The sequence below is a fragment of the Rattus norvegicus genome, chromosome 1, assembly GCF_021556685.1.
Source record: "Rattus norvegicus strain SHRSP/BbbUtx chromosome 1, alternate assembly SHRSP_T2T, whole genome shotgun sequence".
In the NCBI taxonomy this organism is placed as follows: Eukaryota; Metazoa; Chordata; class Mammalia; order Rodentia; family Muridae; genus Rattus; species Rattus norvegicus.
The window spans coordinates 76,631,090-76,650,069 of NC_141534.1; the positions used below are offsets into that span (position 1 = coordinate 76,631,090).

At 45.2% G+C, this 18,980-nt stretch overlaps 2 protein-coding genes across 24 annotated transcripts; one reads left to right on the forward strand and one right to left on the reverse strand.

The window, feature by feature from the left end:
- The first annotated feature begins 1,357 nt into the window (after positions 1-1,357).
- Positions 1,358-8,832, forward strand: Pirb (paired Ig-like receptor B). 21 transcript variants are annotated; one of them, XM_087589560.1, is made up of 15 exons: positions 1,435-1,525; positions 1,688-1,723; positions 1,902-2,186; positions 2,273-2,578; positions 3,634-3,918; positions 4,045-4,353; positions 4,577-4,864; positions 5,108-5,410; positions 5,707-5,757; positions 6,706-6,831; positions 7,119-7,194; positions 7,271-7,308; positions 7,540-7,592; positions 8,294-8,446; positions 8,523-8,832. In XM_087589560.1, the coding sequence occupies exons 1-15, from the start codon at positions 1,492-1,494 to the stop codon at positions 8,700-8,702; spliced, it is 2,523 nt and encodes an 840-aa protein (XP_087445686.1). In that variant the 5' UTR covers positions 1,435-1,491; the 3' UTR covers positions 8,703-8,832. The 21 variants fall into 21 exon arrangements, with proteins under 21 accessions (NP_001300853.1, XP_087445686.1, XP_087445692.1 ...); XM_087589566.1 differs by having other exon boundaries at positions 4,694-4,864; XM_087589573.1 differs by having other exon boundaries at positions 2,097-2,186.
- Positions 8,833-13,888: 5,056 nt separating this feature from the next.
- On the reverse strand, positions 13,889-17,234 carry Rps9 (ribosomal protein S9). 3 transcript variants are annotated; one of them, NR_132729.2, is made up of 6 exons: positions 17,207-17,234; positions 16,781-16,902; positions 16,440-16,562; positions 14,881-15,067; positions 14,622-14,791; positions 13,889-14,139 (listed from the first exon to the last, which is right to left on the reverse strand). NR_132729.2 is itself a non-coding variant. In NM_001313935.2 (5 exons), exons 2-5 carry the CDS (start codon positions 16,875-16,877, stop codon positions 13,962-13,964), a joined length of 585 nt encoding a protein of 194 aa, NP_001300864.1. In that variant the 5' UTR covers positions 16,878-16,902; positions 17,207-17,234; the 3' UTR covers positions 13,889-13,961. The 3 variants fall into 3 exon arrangements, 2 of the variants coding, with proteins under 2 accessions (NP_001300864.1, XP_087415862.1); NM_001313935.2 differs by lacking the exon at positions 14,622-14,791; XM_087559736.1 differs by having other exon boundaries at positions 13,893-14,791; positions 17,207-17,233.
- Between the last annotated feature and the right edge of the window lie 1,746 nt (positions 17,235-18,980).

Below are 18,980 nucleotides of genomic sequence, written 5' to 3' on the forward strand. Positions count from 1 at the left end.
AGGAGAAGCCATTGTCCTGCCAAGGTTGGACCTGCAGTGTAGGAGAATGTTGCCTGGAACAGGAAGGGGGATGGAAAGGGAGGGGATTACCCTTACAGATGAAGAGGAGGGGGATGGGAGTCGGGGAATGGGAATAATACTTGAAATGAAAATAACTAAATAAACAGAAAGAGCAAGCATTTCCCAAAGACAGAGTGACTTACAAGAAGGAAAAGCATTCTGGTTTCCCAAATACTCAACAGTGTCCACTTGCTAATAGGGAAAAAAAGAAGAAGAAAAAAAAAAAAAAAACTCTAGCAACTGCTTTTATTTCACACCAGCAGATGGGGAAGACAGAACCCAGTTGAGTACAACATCCAGAAAGATCCACCCTGCAGTTGGTGCTGGGCTTTTGTGGTAGCTTCATCCAGCAACCACTTTGCTAGCTTCTCAAGTTTACATCTGCAACATGTTGATTGAGTCATGCTCAAAAATGATGCCCATGCCCGCACCACTACCTGTTGAACTGCAGCAAGAAGAATCATGGCCATATTCATACAGCGAAAACCTATATCCCAAGAAACTAAAAAAAAAAAAAAAAAACCTGGAGACATATTTGGATCAATATCAACAAGAAACTCTAGTAAACTTGGAGACATGTTTGCACCAGGGTCCTCAAGAAACTCTAGTAAACCTGGATAACTGTTTGCAGTCTACCCACGATCACATACTTTGCTGACTGAGCAGAAGGACCTAGGAAAATGATGATGGTAGCTGTTGGTCCAGTGAGATGGCTCAGAACATAAGTGCCTGCTGCCAACCTAAGACCTGACTCTGATTCACAGGTCCACACTGTACAAGGGAAATGGATTACTGAAGTTTTATTCTGACCTCCATATATGTCCCTTGACTCACATGCACATATATAAACATACATTAAAAAAACAGTAAAAGATGAATAGAAATATGTTTCCATAAAATTGTAAAGAAAACACAAATTTTGAAGAAAAAAGAGAAACTGTAGTCCCCAGTGGTAATGTGTCTTGTGAGATTATAAAGAATAGACTGTAAATCTCACTCCAAGCAGATGTACACAGCAGGACCCTCCTCAGGAACATCAAAATGGGGAAAAGAAGGAAATATTTCACATAAAAATGTGAAAAGAAAAAAGCAAAATGACAATTTTATACAGTTCTGTGAGACGTTCCCACATGTCTGCTACAATATGGTTCTGACAGTGCTGTGCACAGGTGAAGCAGACACTGATGGGCTGAGGAAATGTCATCTATGTAAGGCCTGTTTGCAGAGTTCTACTGCCTGGCCTAGTCACAGCATTGAGGAAGTTAGAGCAGGGTGCCTGAGGAGGGCAGTTCCCCTTCCTGTAGCGCTGCTGAAAAATGACCAGTCATGGGGACTGTACTGCTTCCAGGGCCACACCCTGTTTCCAATCCCTTCAGAAAGGCTCTGTAGCTCTGCTCTCCAGCAGAGTTGCAACCTCTGAGAGGAGATGCCATGACCTTCACCTTTACAGCCCTGCTCTGTCTTGGTGAGAAGTGAAGAGGAGGAGGGGATACTGAGGTCTAGAAATGAGCAGGGCCTGGAGCTCAGCACTCACCCATCAGGAAATCTCATGGTCTCAGGCAATTCTGCAGAGGGGAGGACTTACTCAGTCTTACCTACAAATCTCTTACAAAGAACTCTCTTCCAGGACTGACTCTGGGCCTCTGGATCCCAGTGCTGACAGGTGAGTGTCTGCAGCTCTCCTGAAATGCTCTTCTCTTCGTATCCAGGAGCCATGTCTGGGCAGTGATGGTGGAAAACACCACATGTGTGTTATTCTGGGGGTAGCTGGAAGGTCACCCTGTTAAGGACTGCAATCTGAGCATGGGTGTCCTGAGTCTTAGCTGCTCTGTTACTTGCAGGGTCCCTCCCTAAGCCTATCCTCAGAGTACAGCCAGATTCTGTGGTCTCAATGGGAACTACGGTGACCTTCATTTGTGAGGAGACCATTGGAGCCAAACAGTCTTATCTCTATAGAAATGGAAACCTACAGAGAAGAGTTCCAAAGAACAATCAGAAGCCAACAAACAAGACTGAATTCTTATTTTTAAATGTAGGCCATCAAAATGCAGGGCAATATCACTGTTCCTACAAGTCTCAGGGTAAATCATCAGACTACAGTGAGCCCCTGGAGCTAGTGGTCACAGGTGAGTGAATACACAGGGCCCCAGGACTCTCAGATTTTGACTGTTTCCCTGTGTGGACATTTAACTGATTCCTCCTTCTCTCCTAGGAGCCTACTCGAAACCCAGCCTTTCAGCCCAGACCAATCCTGTGGTGACCTCAGGAGGGTATGTCACCCTCAAATGTGAGCCCTCGCATTACGGTCACACATTGATTCTTACTGTAGAAGGACCTCAGAAGCTCTCCTGGAGGCAGGACCCACAGTGTAACTACTATACTGAGAATTGTCATGTCCTGTTCTATGTGGGTCCATTGACCTCCAACCAGAGGTGGATATTCAGATGCTACAGCTATGAAACAAACACACCACAAGTGTGGTCAGCTCCTAGTGAACCAGTGGAGATCCTGGTGTCAGGTGAGGAACCCCAGCCTTTCCACAGAATGATGTTCAATGATACAGGTGATCAGAGACCACTTAGTATGTGCTGTATTTGAGTATCCAGGACTTTTTAGAACTTTGACATACAGCCAGGAAACACTGGACCTAAAATACAGAATCCAAGGCTGACAGTGATAGCCAAGCCCACAGTGTGCAATAGAACGATGATTCTCTATGAGGCCTTCTGTTAGTCTGGATCAGCTGCAGCATAATCCACTAGAGCTCAGGGAATCCAGAAAAACAGGGAGAGGAAGGATTGCAATAGCTAGAGTGGTTGAGGATACCAGGAAGAATATGGACCACTGAATCAACTAAGCAGGAATCATAAGGGCTCACAGAGCCTTCATGGGTCTGCCTCAGGCCTGCTGCTGTGGCTGTTTTGAAATTTTGGTTTTTTGTTCGCTTGCTTACTTACTTGCTTGCTTGTTTTTTTTTTTGTTGTTGTTGTTGTTGTTTTGTTGTTGTTGTTGTTGTTGTTGTTGTTGTTGTTGTTGTTGTTGTTGTTTGGGGATTCACTGTACAGTCGTGGTTAACTGTCGTGGAGCTCACTCTGTAGACCAAGCTCCCCTCCAACTCAGAGTTCCCTGCCTCTGCCTCCTGAGTGCTCTGATTCAATGTGGGTGCAACAACCACATGGCTTGCTTTAGTTTCTTCTTGGAATCCTAACAGTGGGAATGGAAATGTCTTGATACTTCCACTTACACATGGGATCTTTTTTCTAGCACTGGTTTACCTTGTCCAGTCTTAATATGAGGGTGTGTTCCTAGAGTTCTGGCATCTTCTTATGCCATGTTTAGTTGATAGCACTGAAAAGCATTCTCTTCTCTGAAAGGAGACAGAGGAGCAATGAACTTGGGGGACAGAGTAGGTGGGGAGGATTGTGTCATGTTATGAAAGATGCAAGGATGGGAGGCTGTCTTCCAGTGTACGGTATGAGAAAAGAATAATATTGAAAAGCAGCATCCACTGGTGGGACATTGTCTGTGCCACTTTCAAACCCAGCCATGTACTTCTCTCCTACTTCTATATAGGGAAACTCCAAAAACCAACCATCAAGGCTGAACCAGGCTCTGTGATCCACTCTGGAAAGGCCATGATCATATGGTGTCAGGGGGACCTGGATGCAGAAATATATTTTCTGCATAAGGAGGGAAGCCACAATACACAGAGCACACAGACCCTACAACAGCCTGGGAACAAGGCCAAGTTATTCATCCGTCCTGTGACACAAGGCCATGCAGGGGACTATCGCTGTTACTATTACAGCTCGGCTGGTTGGTCAGAACCCAGTGACACCCTGGAGCTGGTGGTGACAGGTAAGGAGACAGTCAGATTCTCATCACCAGGCTCTGCTCTCAAGAGTATTCCTGTCCCACAGAGTGGACCTAGAGAACATTGTGAATGTGTGAGAACATGTAACAGACTGCCTTTTTCTCCCCCAGGAATATACAACTACCATCCACTCATGCTGTCAGGACCGCCCAGCCCTGTGGTGCCAGAGGGAGGGAACGTGACACTCCACTGTACCTCACACCGCTACTATGATAAATTCATTCTCATCAAGGAAGATCAGAAGTTCAGCAGCTCACTAGACACAAAGTATATATCTTCTACTGGACAACACCAAGCTCTGTTTGTTATGGGACCTATGACTCCAAACTACTCAGGGACATTCAGATGCTATGGTTACTACAAGCATACCCCACAGTTGTGGTCAGAACCCAGTAACCTCTTAAAAATACTCATCACAGGTAAGTCCCCTCTGTCATTCTCCAATCATTTTCTGAGACCCTATACCCTTGCCATGGCCTGCCCTTCTGCAGAGTTTCAGGTAGAGAAGGAATAAATGGAGACCTGTATTCTCAAACACAGCCCTGCTGGAGGAGAAGCTGTGACATGTGCTGGGCAGGATGGGAGGGCAAAGATGCTTAGTAAGAACCAAACCTCAGTCCATAGCTGTCACCTTCCCTTTAGGGCTGTCCAAAAAACCCTCTCTGCTAAGTCAGCAAGGCTATTTCCTGGCCCCTGGAATCAGCCTCACACTGCAGTGTTACTCTGACATCAACTATGGCACCTTTGCTCTGTACAAAGTCGGGGAAGCAGACATCATACAGTCCTCTAGCCAGTGGACCAAGGATGGCCTCTCCATGGCCAACTTCACACTGAGCCACTCCACTGGAGGCCAGTACAGATGCTATGGTGCACATAACCTCTCCTCTGAGTGGTCAGCCTCCAGTGACCCCCTGGACATCCTGATCACAGGTGAGGATCTTAGAGATTCAATGAGGTACCTAGACTCTGCTCAGGTTCTCATGGGGGAGCCTAGTAGCTGATGGCTGGGATGAGGGACAGGGATCTTGGGGAAGAGCCGAGGCAGAGACAGATCCACAGGAGGTGATCTCAGTCAGACAAAAGAGACTGAGTTCAATGTTCTCAGGGTGAAATCATGTGTGGTGTGAGCTCAGAACAAGGAAGCCAGTCTCTGATCATCCCTCTTCTCTTTAGGACAGCTTCATCACGTTCTTTTCCTCTCAGTGATGCCCAACTCCACAGTACACTCAGGAGAGAATGTGACCCTGATGTGTTGGTCAACGTACTCTGTGGACACTTTCATTCTGTCCAAGGAGGGATCAGGCCAGCCACCCCTTCGACTAAAGTCAAAGATCCAAGATCAACAGTACCAGTCAGAATTCTCCATGAGTGGTGTGACATCCAAGCTCTCAGGCACCTACAGGTGCTATGGCTCTCACGACTCATCTCTCTACCTGCTGTCATTTGCCAGTGCCCCTGTGGAGCTCATAGTCTCAGGTGAGGTTGCCCTGACATCTCAGCATGAATCACAATCCACACTATAGCCAAGCTCTGGACTCCAGTGGGATTAAGGAGACACAAGAATGGCTTTGTCAGAAGACATTTTTCTTGGCAGTGTAGTGGACACCAGCAGTGGTTCGACTAATGTTCATTGTGTCCTCTATTGCAATCTATGTTTGCAGTAGTGAGTACGAGGGTCTTCGAGAGGTTACAGGGCAGATCGAAGACAGTGAACAGAGTTCGTATCCTGGTTTTGCATCTTATCCTCATCCTCTTCTTGTTCTGTTTCCTAGGACCCATCAGAACCTCTGACCTGCCACCCACAATGTCCATACCACCAGATGGTAAGTATCAGGCACCTCTGTGCAGGGAGTACGCTCCAAACCCCAGCTGTCTGGCAGCTCTTGTCCCACCAAAATCCTCATTTCTCTCACTTCAGTTTGTGAAGCTAGGCAGCAAACAGAGATCCCAACAAAGGCCACAGAAGCTGGGGCTTAGAGGTGGGCTATAGAAAGGGACATTCATAGAGAAATACTGAGGCTCAGGATGGGGAATGGGGCAGGTGGAGGTACTTGAAAGCAGGGAACACAGACACTCAACTTCCCATCCTGGCCCTAAGTCTCTGAGAACAAACATATCATATGCATGGAGTCAGAACCCAGAGAAGTAATAAAAATTCAAAGATGTAATAAAGACTCTGTTAAAATGTGGGCTCACATGAGTAATAGCTAGTTAGAGGCTTGATATAGCTGCTTCTAGAAATCCTGACTTGGTCAAGTCCTCTGTCAGGGTGCTGTTCCTCTGAGTGTCAATAGGAGAAGACTGACCCACATGTCTTATGTTTTTTTATTTTTTATTTTGTTTTTAAGTTTGGATTTGTTCCTTTTTTGTTTCCATGCTGGCCTTGGTTATGAATTCTCCTGACAGAGAAGATCTCCAGAACAGCAGACCCACAGAGCAGGGGGACAGACCCACAGTGTGGCAACATGTACGGGTGGGACACACAGCCATGACATGACATTCAGGCTCCTTCCCTCCATCTCACTGTACTCAGCTCTGGTGCAGAGACCAGGGCTGTAAGTCAGAGTCCCTGGGTTCAACTCCCAAATCTGTCACTTCCAGTAAGGTGACCTGAGGCAGGTGAACTGGCTAGAGAGGAAAAGACACAATTCCATGGTGCATGATTGTGAGGATGGAGATGATGTGTGCAGAGACCCAGCATGAGCCTGTCACACAGTACATGTTCAGGAAAGCAGCAATGGTACCCACTCATGATGTCACTTGTGCTTCAGGACTGCAAAGGTACCTGAAGGCTCTGATTGGAGTGTCCGTGGCCTTCCTCCTGTTCCTCTTCATCCTCATCTTCATTCTTCTCAGACGAAGACATCAGGAAAAATTCAGGAAGGATGATGAGGATGGTATGTGTAACTTGGGCTTCAGGAGGTGGTAGATTCCCCTGTGAACATCCAAGCAGGAACTCAAGACACCAGCCATAGGGAAACCTTAAACTGGGGCAGGATAGCTCAGAAACTTGTGCAGATCTCAGATCAGAGGGCAATTTGTCTCAAAACCTGTGCAATATCAGTGTTCTGTGAACTTTACCATGTTCTGGGACATTTGCTCGCTCACCCTTGTGATTCCTTCCCTGCACAGGCCTGGGGGAGGGGCTTCCCATCGTCCTAGCTCAGAATCCTTTCCCTTGCAGCCCAGAAAGGGAAAGAATTACAACTTTCTACAGGAGCTGCAGAGCCAGTAACCAGGGACAGAGGCCACCAGAAGAGGTAAATCAGTTAGAGACCTAGACTCCTGCCTGCCTCACATACCTCACTGCTAAGTGACATCTCCTTGTCCCTCCAGGTCAAACCCAGCTGCTGCCACCCAGGAAGAAAGCCTTTGTGAGAGAAAGGGAGTCCTGGGAGGGGAGATGGCTGAGGTTTCAGAATCGCAGGGGTGGTGGAGATGTCCTGAGGGTGTCACTGTGTGGGTTTGAACTTCACACAGTGGACCCAGAGATGTCACAACTTTCCCTGGTTCTTGGTCCCCACCTGAAACAAGACAGGAAACTAGGGGTCTGAGACATCCCTAGACTCTGCTCAGGAGAAACTCTGTTTGTTCTGCTATGACAGATGCTTCAGTGGAGGACATGGAAACTAAGGATGGTGTGGAGCTGGACACTTGGGTAAGGTCCCTGTCCCCATCCGCAGTGCTAAAACTTAGGGCTCAGTTTAGTCCAAGGGCCTTCTTTCTTTCACCTTCCCTCAGCCTTCAATTTCCATAGCTGACACTCCCTCCCTTCTGCCAGCAACTGCCTCCTGTGTGTTATGGCCTCTCTCCTTCTTGGCATCTGTCTTCTTCTCTTCTGAGGGGAAACATGGTGGAAGAACCCACAGAGACATCTAAGGGACAGCAACTCCTGGAAAGGAACAGAGAATCAAAAGAACTTAAGCAGATACTGTGTATGGGTCTTTTGCCTGCATATATGGCTCTGCATGATATGCCTGCGTGATGCTCACAGAGGTCAGAAAAACATGTCAGATACCCTAGAACTAGAGTTACAGATGATTATAGGCTTCTCTGGGGTTCTGGAATCTAAACCCAGGTCCTCTGCAAGAGCAGCCAGTGCTCTTAATCATAGAGCCATTTCTCTACCCACCAGAAACATGTTCTCAGGAAGATGGACTGTGTGTGGCTAGAGCCAAGACAACAAGGGTTAGAATCTCTCAGGTCAAGCCAGAACTATAGGAAGGAAGCCCAAGACGATCCCATCAGAGAGGCAGTAAGATAAACAGGTCATTCTAGCCATGCTATGAAAACTGACCACAGGAGATTCCCAGGGGAACACAGAGATGCTACCTGTACCTCACAACCTCTCTGCTACAGAAACCACCTGAGGGAGATCCCCAAGGAGAGACATATGCCCAGGTGGAACCATCCAGGCTCAGGAGGGCGGGAGCTATCTCACCTGTCGTATCAAGGGAGCAGCTGAACACAAAATATGAACAAGCAGAAGAGGGCCAAGAGGTGGACAGTCAGGTGGGTCCTATCCTCCACAGACCTGCAGGTTCCCCAAGCCAAGCAGATACCTTCCTCTCACCCTCTCCCACTCCAGGCTACTGAATCTGAAGAGCCTCAGGATGTGACCTATGCCCAGCTGTGCAGCAGGACACTCAGACAGGGGACAGCTGCACCTCCTCTCTCCCAGGCAGGGGAAGCCCCAGAGGAGCCCAGTGTATATGCTGCTCTAGCGACTGCTCGCCCGGGAGCTGTTCCTAAGAACAAGAAGCAGTGACACTCCAGTGATCCTGGTAGCCTGCCAGGATGCCTACCAGAGACCTCCAAGAGACTCTGGGAACTTTTGGAAACCTGACTGCACTAAGTAATGTAACCGTTTGGAAATAAAGGCAGATATTTCTCAATAATCAAGTGAAGTGAGAAATGAAATGGAAGGGAATGTTTTACATTGAGAGCTAACTTTAATGACATTTCTCAACAAAGTCATGAAATGAGAAAATTAACAGGCACTGTTGCACAGCCCCATAATTCCAACCCATGGGCGGCTGAGGAGGGGAATTTGTTTTGTGGCCATGGTGGGGTATCTAGTGAATTTCATGCCAGCCTGGGCTACAGAGTGAGACATGTTTTAAACATTAGCTGCCAACAGCCAGGGTAGAATACACTTGAAATCCCAGCCTTTTAGAAGAGTGGAAAGGAGGGTCAAGAGGTCAAGGCCACCTTCAGCTACATAACCTAGGAGTAAGAGATCATCCTGGAACACAGTAGATCTCTTCTTAAAATGAATAAATAGGCCAAACTTAGAAGTGTACGCTTTCATAACAATTGAAATGTAAACAAGAAATACCCAACTTAATAAAGATGGAGGGGAAAAAAAAGAAGTGTATGCTTCAATCTGAGCTCTAAGAAGGTAGAGCAGGCAGATCTCTCTGTTTGCTCAGTGAGATGGCTCAGTAGGTAAAGGCTCTTGCCACCAGGACTCTTATACTAAGCTCAATCATCAGGAACAGTGGAAGGAGAAAACTAGGAGAATTTTTCTCTCACTTCCACCTAAGTCCTGAGTGTCTTCCCCACGCAATAGGTAAATAAGACAATTAAAAAGTAGACAAAAGGGCTGGAGAGATGGTTCAGTGGTTAAGAGCACTGACTACTCTTCCAGAGGTCCTGAGTTCAAATCCCAGCAACTACATGGTGGCTCACAACCATCTGTAATGAGATCTGATGTTCTCTTCTAGTGTATCTGAAGACAGCTACATTGTACCTTAAATAAATAAATAAATAAATAAATAAATAAATAAATAAATAAATAAATAAATTGTAGGCAAAAATAACAAATGAAAGCTTGGTATGGTGATGTAGACCTGTGATGGCTGGCCTCAAACTTGCTGTCCCCCTGCCTCAGTTCCTGGCATGTACAACCCTATATTTACATTATTTTCTTAAAGATATATTTTGTTTTATTTGTGTGTATGTGTGTGTGTGGGCACATGCGCACACGCGTGCGCGTGTGTGTATGTATTCCATGTGTATATGAGTGCCCTTGGAGGACCAAGTGGACATTGGAGCTAGAGAAATATTATTTTTGAGTTGCACACTGTTGGTGCTGGGATCGAAACTCAGGGTCTCTGCAGAAGCAGTGCATGCTCTTAACCAGATCCATCTCCTCAGCCTCCCTATATTCGTTTAAAGTTGTAACAACAGAACACTACAATTTATTAGGAACATCTTAGGAGATGTACTTAAAATGGACAGATCCCGGGGGCTGGGGATTTAGCTCAGTGGTAGAGCGCTTACCTAGGAAGCGCAAGGCCCTGGGTTCGGTCCCCAACTCCGAAAAAAAAGAACCAAAAAAAAAAAAAAAAAAATGGACAGATCCCTTGACGTCAATAAGTTATTTCTATTGCTTAATAAATACAAAATCTGAGTTGATTTCAACACATTAAGCATGCTGCCACTAGAATAGTTCCCCTTTGGAAACTCTCTTTCAGGAAGCTTTGCTGGTGATTTTTCCACATGTTTGTGTATTTGAAATACATTCTCAAACTACAAAAAGAGGAAACAGAACCAAACATAGTTTATCAGACCAGGAAATAATCATTAAAAAACCAACACGGAAACTAGAAGCTCTTTCACAGAACCCTAGATGTGATACCTTAAAAATTAATTTAAAAATTCAAAATTAAGGTTCAATAACCTTTTTTAAAAGGATTATCACCACACTGGGGTTTGATTTTCTTCTTTGTTGTGTTTTAATATTGGTTTCAAAAACAGCAAGTTGCTTAAAATGTAAAAGTTGCTTGGTCTGGTGGCACAGTCCTAAGATCCCACCTACTTTGGAGGCTGAGGCGCAATGATTGAAACTACAAAATCTGCCTTGGCTACTGGGTGAGTTCAAGGCCCTTCTGTACAACTTAGTGAGATCCTGTCCCAAAATAAAAGGCAAAAGCAGGGCTGGGTTGTAGCCTTTCAAAACACTAAACTCTATCCCCAGTAGGTGTATTTCTGGGTCTTCTGTTACCTTTTCTTTTCATTCTTTTCATTCATCAGATATGATGCTGTAGCCCTGTCTGGCCCCAAACTTGATATTTAACTGTTGTGACCTTGAACTTCTGGTCATCTTGCTCCACCCTCTAAATGCCCAGTTCACAGGTTTGTGCAACCTTGTCGAGCTGTGTCCTTTTGTCTGTTCTGTGCCTGGTTTTGTGGCAATGACACTGGTTATATTGCTGTGGTTCTAGATTATAATATGAAGTTGGGTATGTTGATACGTCACTATTTAGAATTGGTTTGTGTTGTTTTTTTGTTTGTTTTTTTCATGTACTTCTTAGGTTTTTGGCTGTGTCCTCTGGGTCTCATGTGTAGCCCTGGCTAACTCTGTAGACTAGACTGGCCTCAGTCATTGATTGCCCTTCAGAATGTTGGGATAGGTATCCATTACCACACCCAGTTTAGGATTTCTAGTTCTATGAACAATGTCATTGGAATTTTGATAGAGATTCTATTGAATTTCTACATTGCTTTGGTTCAGACATTTTATAATGGTGACTCATAAACACAGTACCCTTCCCATCTTCCAGTGTCTACAATTTTACCTGTTGTGCATGTGGGTGTATGCATGTTTGAATACATGTGAAGTCGAAGCAACTCTGGATGTCTTTCTCAATGATTCTCCATCTTTTTGGAAGGAGGGGGAAGGTTGGGTAGGTTGGGTGGCCAGGGAGCTCCACCTCCACCTCCCCAGCACTGGGACTAGTAAAGCAATACTTTTTCACACAATATATTTTGAACATTCTTTCCCCTCCCAAGCACCCAGCTTTTAATGACAGTGCTGTGTACCCAAATTCAAGTTCACTTTTGTACACTGATGACTGAGCCATCACTTCTGCCTTTGAACACTTTTTCCCCAGTTTTAGCAACTTTCGCTGTGTCTTTCACCTCAACTGGGTTTAGAGGCTAAATTCATGAATTTTTTTTCTTTTTTTTTTTTCGGAGCTGGGGACCAAACCCAGGGCCTTGCGCTCGCTAGGCAAGCGCTCTACTGCTGAGCTAAATACCCAACCCCAATTCATGAATTTTTAACTCATATTTTAATACTGAAGCTATTAAGACTCACTCGTTTCTAGCCAAGAAAAAAAAAATTGTCTCTTTTAATTCTACATGGGGACAGCTTCTTCCTTTGAAAAAGCTCCAGTGTGGGCTAGGGACAGACTTCCAAATCCCTGCAGCGGTAGAGTCCAAACTCAGATATAAACCTGTTGAGAACTACCCACAGGCAGTTACCACCCAATATTCCAGAGCTGTGTATAGAGAATCAATCATGCTGAGTGGAGAATGAGGGCAGGACAGGCAACATGGACAGGTGTAGATGGGTAAGTAGTTTCTGATAAAAGGAGAGATTAATCTCCATTGTGAATGTCTATCTGAAGGGTCTTGGGAAAAATTGGTGCCAGGTCCTTCCTATTCACTCCTGTTGATGCCTAGTTGTACCAGTTTACTTCTGAAGGGGCCAGAAATTGAGGGGTCTCAAGTCTAACCCAAACCTTGTTGAATGTGCTTAGACACATTTCACTTTTTTTCTAGACACGTTTAATGAAATATTCTCAAGTTCCTCAAGATAACTCACATGGAAAAAACTTCAAAAGGATGCCATAATTAGTATTGAGAATTTTTTAAAGGTTTAACTCATCACTAGCTCCAGGAACTCCTGGAAACTATTGATACTAATTTGACATTTACTTTCCAGAGGCAAGATTAGCCCAAACCTTTTTGCTTGTTTACTCTCCCTCACACTGTGTGACAGCAACTCTTGAACAAAGGTAATAAGGAGCCCTTAGACCACAGCAGGCTCCCATGGAGCACCCTAGCAATGAAATCTAATGTTAACTGGAGTGCCCTGTTGAAGGCAAAGCCACTTTCCAGCCCTGACTTCTCCCTAACACCACAACCACCCAACACCTGTCTGTATCACAGGTCCTTGGAATACTAAAGAATCAAGGAAACAAAAGACCCCTGCTTTTACAGAGGACTCAATTCAACACACTCCAAAACTTTCAAGCTTCCCCCAACTACTCCACACTGGCTGCTATCCAGTCTCTATCAGTAAGGTGTTTTGCCATTTTTTCGGGTCAAGGGTCAAAGCCCTAAAACAGAATGCAGAATGTTACCATGAACTCTCAGCCCTGATAAACCCTAGGCTGCCTGGAGATTACTTTAATGACAGCTTGTTTTGGAAGGTGACTGCTTCCTGATCTACCCAAATCACATCCTCATGTAGCCCATCAATGTGACTTAACCATGGAAGGAATTACCATCAGCCAAACCTCTAGATAGGGATCATTTGCCATTGCCTGGAGACTGAGCCAGCTTCACAGTACTTTAACTGACTTGACTCCTCAAGAAAGGACTAAAATACAGAAGTAGCAAAACAGCTGTCCTTATTTTGACAGTTCCTTTTTTCAGTTTCAAGCAGCTCTTATTTCCTCAGAGTTCACACGGCATATCCGCTTATCTTCCCATCTGACTCAAGCTTCCCAGCAAGGCAAAACAGAAAATGAGGAAGCCAAGCCTCTCTCCTGACCATGACAGCAAAGCTTTAGGTAAAAAATTTCTTAACTAGCCCTGGGCAAACGTCTCACTAGCTTATTTCCTGCTCACCAAAACCACATCTTGAGACACACAACTTACAAAACAAAATGCACCCTGCAAGCTTTCTCACTAGGCTGGAATCTGGCTCCAAATGGATAGGTTTATAATGCTTTCCACTGCATCACAGGGCAGGTAACATGTCCAGTGTCTGCTGCCTTGGGAACATTTAACAAACTAATAACTCCATAGACCACTTTGTCACCTCAACATTGACTTCTTCACAAGGTGTACGGCTTGAGCCACAGGGACCCTTGCATGCGGCCTACATGTAGTGCTTGACCCAACTATAGAAGTTGCACTCACCACAGAGCACACCAATAAACCAAGTATCAATTCTGTTTTATTTGTTAACTGGAAAACTAGACAATCCTCCAGTGCAACAAGATATTAATTAATCCTCTTCCTCATCATCACCAGCTCCAGCACCACCCTGGCCTTTCTTGGCATTCTTCCTCTTCACTCTGCCTGGGCGGCCGCCACCATAAGGAGAACGGAGGGAGAAGTCAATGTGCTTCTGAGAGTCCAGGCGAACAATGAAAGATGGAATGTTCACCACCTGCTTGCGGACCCTGAACAGGAAGAAAAGGTTAAGAAGACAAAGTGAGAGGCTGAACCAATTGTCCTTTGACAGCAGGCTCACAAGTACTCCTGACCTCACTGACTCAGATCTCTTATGACAACCTGTAAACCAGTTTGCTTCTTGACCACACTGTACTGTCATGTGGCCTCAAACCACCTCAGACAAGAGTCTATCTCTGCCCATAAGTGAAAGCTGGTGAGGAAGAAATTTGAGACTACATTCTATATAACTGTCATGATTGGTGTTCATTTACAGAAGGGTTAATGAGTATGCAAGTTCCATTTACCCTAGAGTCTTTGCACTAGTCACTTCAGACAGGTAGATAATCAACTGGTAATTTAACAAGTAGGAATATAGCAATGAATGTCTCTACATTGTACCTCACATGGCAAACTCCATGTGACTACTTTGTCACCTCAACACTGACTCCAAACAATCCTCTCCCTCCAAGGGGTCACCAAGAGCTGTTACCTGTCCAGCTGCTTGCATGCCTGGCAGACACCTTCACAAGGTGTACGGCTTGAGCCGCAGTGACCCTTGCGCTGGGCTATGGGGAAACAAGGCTGTCCCCAGTTCCCCCATAAGCTGCTTGCACGATTCTGAACCCTCAAGGGTAAGCTCACATTTGTCAGCTCCAAAGGCTGCACAGGAGATAGGGATGGCAGCTTAGCAATGGGAACCAACAGCACAGATAAGGAAATAAAGATTTACAGGCCCAGCTGCAGCTTACCTGATGTGACGTTGGCGGATGAGCACACGGGCATGGTGAATAGATTTGGCCAGGCCCAGCTTAAAGACCTGGGTCTGCAGCCTTCTCTCCAAGAAATCCTCAATCTTCAGGCCCAGAATGTAATCCAGCTTCATCTTGCCCTCATCCAGCACCCCAATTCGAACAAGTCGTCTCAGCAGAGCGTTGCCTATGATGGGGGGACATGACCTCATGAGACCTGACCTCAGACTTCCTCAGTGCTCCCTTAAGGTAGAACACTCATTTCTGTAAAAGCTCAGGAAAAATGTCAGTGAAGTACTGAATAACTTTCCTTCGAAGAGCCCTAGGCTTGAGACACTGACACAGCCACTGGGCCACCCTTTTACCAATAGGCACCCCACAGGCTTACAACCTTTCATTCAGCCTTTAACATAAGAGCTCTAACTTTCAACTTTAAAAACAAATTCTACTTTCACAACATGAATCAGTGTCTGGGAGGCTAGGGCAAGCAGAGCTCAAAGTTTATCTGAACTACACAGTACCACAAGGCCAACTAGATAAACACACACAGCCCACACCTATTCCTAAGACTTTTCTCCCAGGACTTAAATGAACTGTCCGTGCAGGCCAGTCACCTAATAAGAAACTAAGTATGGAGAACCAAACCACAAAATACACCATCTACTATCTTCTTCCAGATCCCTAAAATATAGGGCTCACTCTCTAATACCCTATAAACACTAGTCAGATGCAGATACAAAAATATGTCACCCAGAAGAGTATACCATTACTCTTATACCATCTAAAACTAAATAAACATCCATTGTTAGACAGAAACAGAAGTGCACCTCCTACTGTTATTCTTTGGCCTCCATTTGTCCAAAGCAGATAGATGGAGCCAGAATTCTAGAAAGTAACTCATAAAAAGAATCCTTGTGGTAGGATGGCATAGAGGGTTTGAGGGGAAACCGGGAAGGGGGATAACGCTTGAAATGTAAATAAAGATTACCAATTTAAAAAACAGACCCTTCCTAGCAGTCACTACTACGTGGGAAATGCTGGATCTGATGAATTAAATCAGTGCCAACTCCAAAACTCTAGAACTTCCCCTCCTAACCATGGCTAGATGGTTTCACTATGATTCCTGGGAAGCTGCCTTGGCCGACTTTCATTCCCGCTCAATAAAACTGAAAAAAATTCTCATACCTGAAGCTCCCATTCTCATGTAACTCTGAAACATCAATCTCTATTAAAGTCTGTTCGAAAATTCTAAGTCACGCAAGGAGGCTCAAACCTGCATACCCACCAACACCCTGTCTCAAATAATCCCCATTAGCCAAACTTGTTCAGTGTCACACCTCCCAGTGGTTAAAAGCACTGACTGCTCTTCCAAACGTCCTGATTCAAATCCCAGCAACCAGATGGTGGCTCACAACCATCTGTAAAGGGATCTGAGGCCCTCTTCTGGTGTTTGAAGACAATGCAGTAATATACGGGAAGGAAGGAAGGAAGGAAGGAAGGAAGGAAGGAAGGAAGGAAGGAAGGAAGGAAGGAAGGAAAGAAAATGGGCTCATACACACCTTCAAACAGACGCCGAGGATCCTTCTCGTCCAGCGTCAACAGCTCCCGGGCAGCCTTACGAATCTTCGCCAGGGTAAATTTGACCCTCCACACCTCACGTTTGTTCCGGAGCCCATACTCTCCTGCACGTGGTTGGGAGGAAATCATAGGGCCAGAACCATGAGTTAGTAACATTTGCATGGGGACTGGAGAACACAAAACTAATCTAAAACGCTATCCTCTGTGGATCTCCAGAGGATTTTCACATCCCATAGGATTCTCCAGAACGAACACGTGGGAGAGAGACATCATGGCTACCTAACTCTTCCCCGATCCGCAATCCAAAATTCTACCCACTCACCAATCAACTTTAGCTCCTGGTCGAGACGCGATTTCTCGAAGGGTCTCCGTGGGGTCACATAGGTTTTGCGACAAACCCAGCTTCTGGCGACCGGCATGTTGACTAGGCTAGGCCCGCTGCGCCTGCGCAGTAAAGAGTCGTTTTTAAAAAAAAACAAAAAACAAAAAAAACCAATGTAACCTTGTTGCGCATGTGCAGCAAACCCCCTCTAGGACATGGCGGCACCACCTCGGCTCTCGGGAGAACCTCCTTTGAAAATATGAAACTGGGATTGTTCCATATCCGAGTTCTAATAACTTCCAGTCACCTTCTTCCCACCCCCTCTTCCTCAGCCTGTTCGTGAAAATTAGAATGGCTCCGCTACCTTACACTATTACAACCCCACCCCATAAAAAAAGGAGAACTCGAAGTAACCAAGACGCTCACCTACGAACTCAGGCCCGTGACAAAGAGAAACGTGGCCGCCGGATCGCGCCCTTATAGCAACGTCGCCTGTCGTGATGTCATCACGCACCGCTTGCGGCTGCGCCAATCAAAAGCGGAAAAGCAATAGAGACGAGCAGGTGGGCCAGAGCGGCACTTTGCTGGGCGGACTTACCAGCGAAGTGATTGGGCGATTGAAGAGCTATGGTAACATCTTGGTTATTTCAAGAATTAACGAGGCTGCCCCTTCTAGGGCGAAAGCATTGATTGAGTAATCACAGTTGTCACTTTTTGTTTTAACAAAGACTCTTAGTATAAACTTACAGGGAATTCAGGGCAGCAGCCAAGGTTCCCGACCACCTCAATCTCGTGGCGATGCCCTTGCCTTTAAAAGTGCTAAGATTTGGGATTTGGGGATTTGGCTCAGTGGTTGAGCGTGGGTTCGGTTCCCAGCTCCAAAAAAAAAAAAAAGTGCTAAGATTTTAGGTGTGAGCCACTAAATATAATTTAAAAAAACATAATATATTATAAAAATAAAATAAATACATAAGTCGTGTTGGGCTTATTTTAAATATGCATATTGTGCTGGTTCATTTTGACAGCTTGACACAAACCTAGACATATGTGGAAAGAGAAACTCATTTAAGAAAATGCCTCCATCACCTTGGCCTATAGGCAAGTCTCTCCTAATCTATTTTATTTATTGTTTTTAATGCAGGGTTTCCCATCAAACGACCATAAATTCCTGATCCTTCTACCTATACCTCCCAAGTGCTGGAATTACAATCTACTTTACAGGCTGGCCTCAGACTCAGACATAATGTCCTTGCCTCTGTCTTTGAATAGTAGGACAGGCCTATACCACTAGGCCTAGCTCAGATATTTTTATTTTAGCCAGTATGATTGGTAAGAATTTACACTTGCATTTGTATACTCAGAAGGCAAGGATCTTGCTCATTTAGTCTGGGAGGACAGTCTGGTAGGTACAGGGAGTCAGACTAGTTTACTTTCTGTGTCAAACATTTGCTTTTTAATTTCTTTTAAAGATGTATTTATTTATTTATTTATTACATATAAGTACACTTTCCCTGTCTTCAGACACACCAGGAGAGAGCATCAGATCCCTATTACAGATGGTTGTGAGCCACCATGTGGTTGCTGGAATTTGAACTCAGGACCTCTGATAGAGCAGTCAGTTCTCTTAACCACTGAGCCATCTCTCCAGTCCTGGTTTTTAATTTTTAAAAATGATTTCTTTAATGTTTGCAAGTACTTTTCTTACCTATATCCACACAAATGCCCCCTGTGTGTATCTAGGACCTTCAAAGGACATAAGGAGTTGGATGCCCAAATACTAGAGTTATGAGCCTTGTATGTGCTGTGAACAAAACTTGGGTCCTCTGCAAGAACACCAAGTACTCTTAACCACTGAGCCACCTCTCCACCCCGTATTTGTTGATGTATTTGAGACAGGCCTTGCTGGCCTGGAACTTGACCTAGCCTTGATCTCAGAGATCTCCCTGCCTCTCACACCTGAACACTGGGATTAAAGGCATAAACCACCACACCAAGTTGACTTTTTTTAAATTATGCATATGTCTGTGTGGGTATATACAACTGAAGTACAGTTGTGCTTAGAGGACAGATTAGGGCACCAAATTCCCTTTAGATGGAGTTGCAAGCACTTAGGAGCTGTCCTCTAGGTGTTGGGAACTGAACTCAGGTCCTTTGGAAAAGCTCAACTGCTGAGGCTCTACAACCCCACAAATGTAGCCCA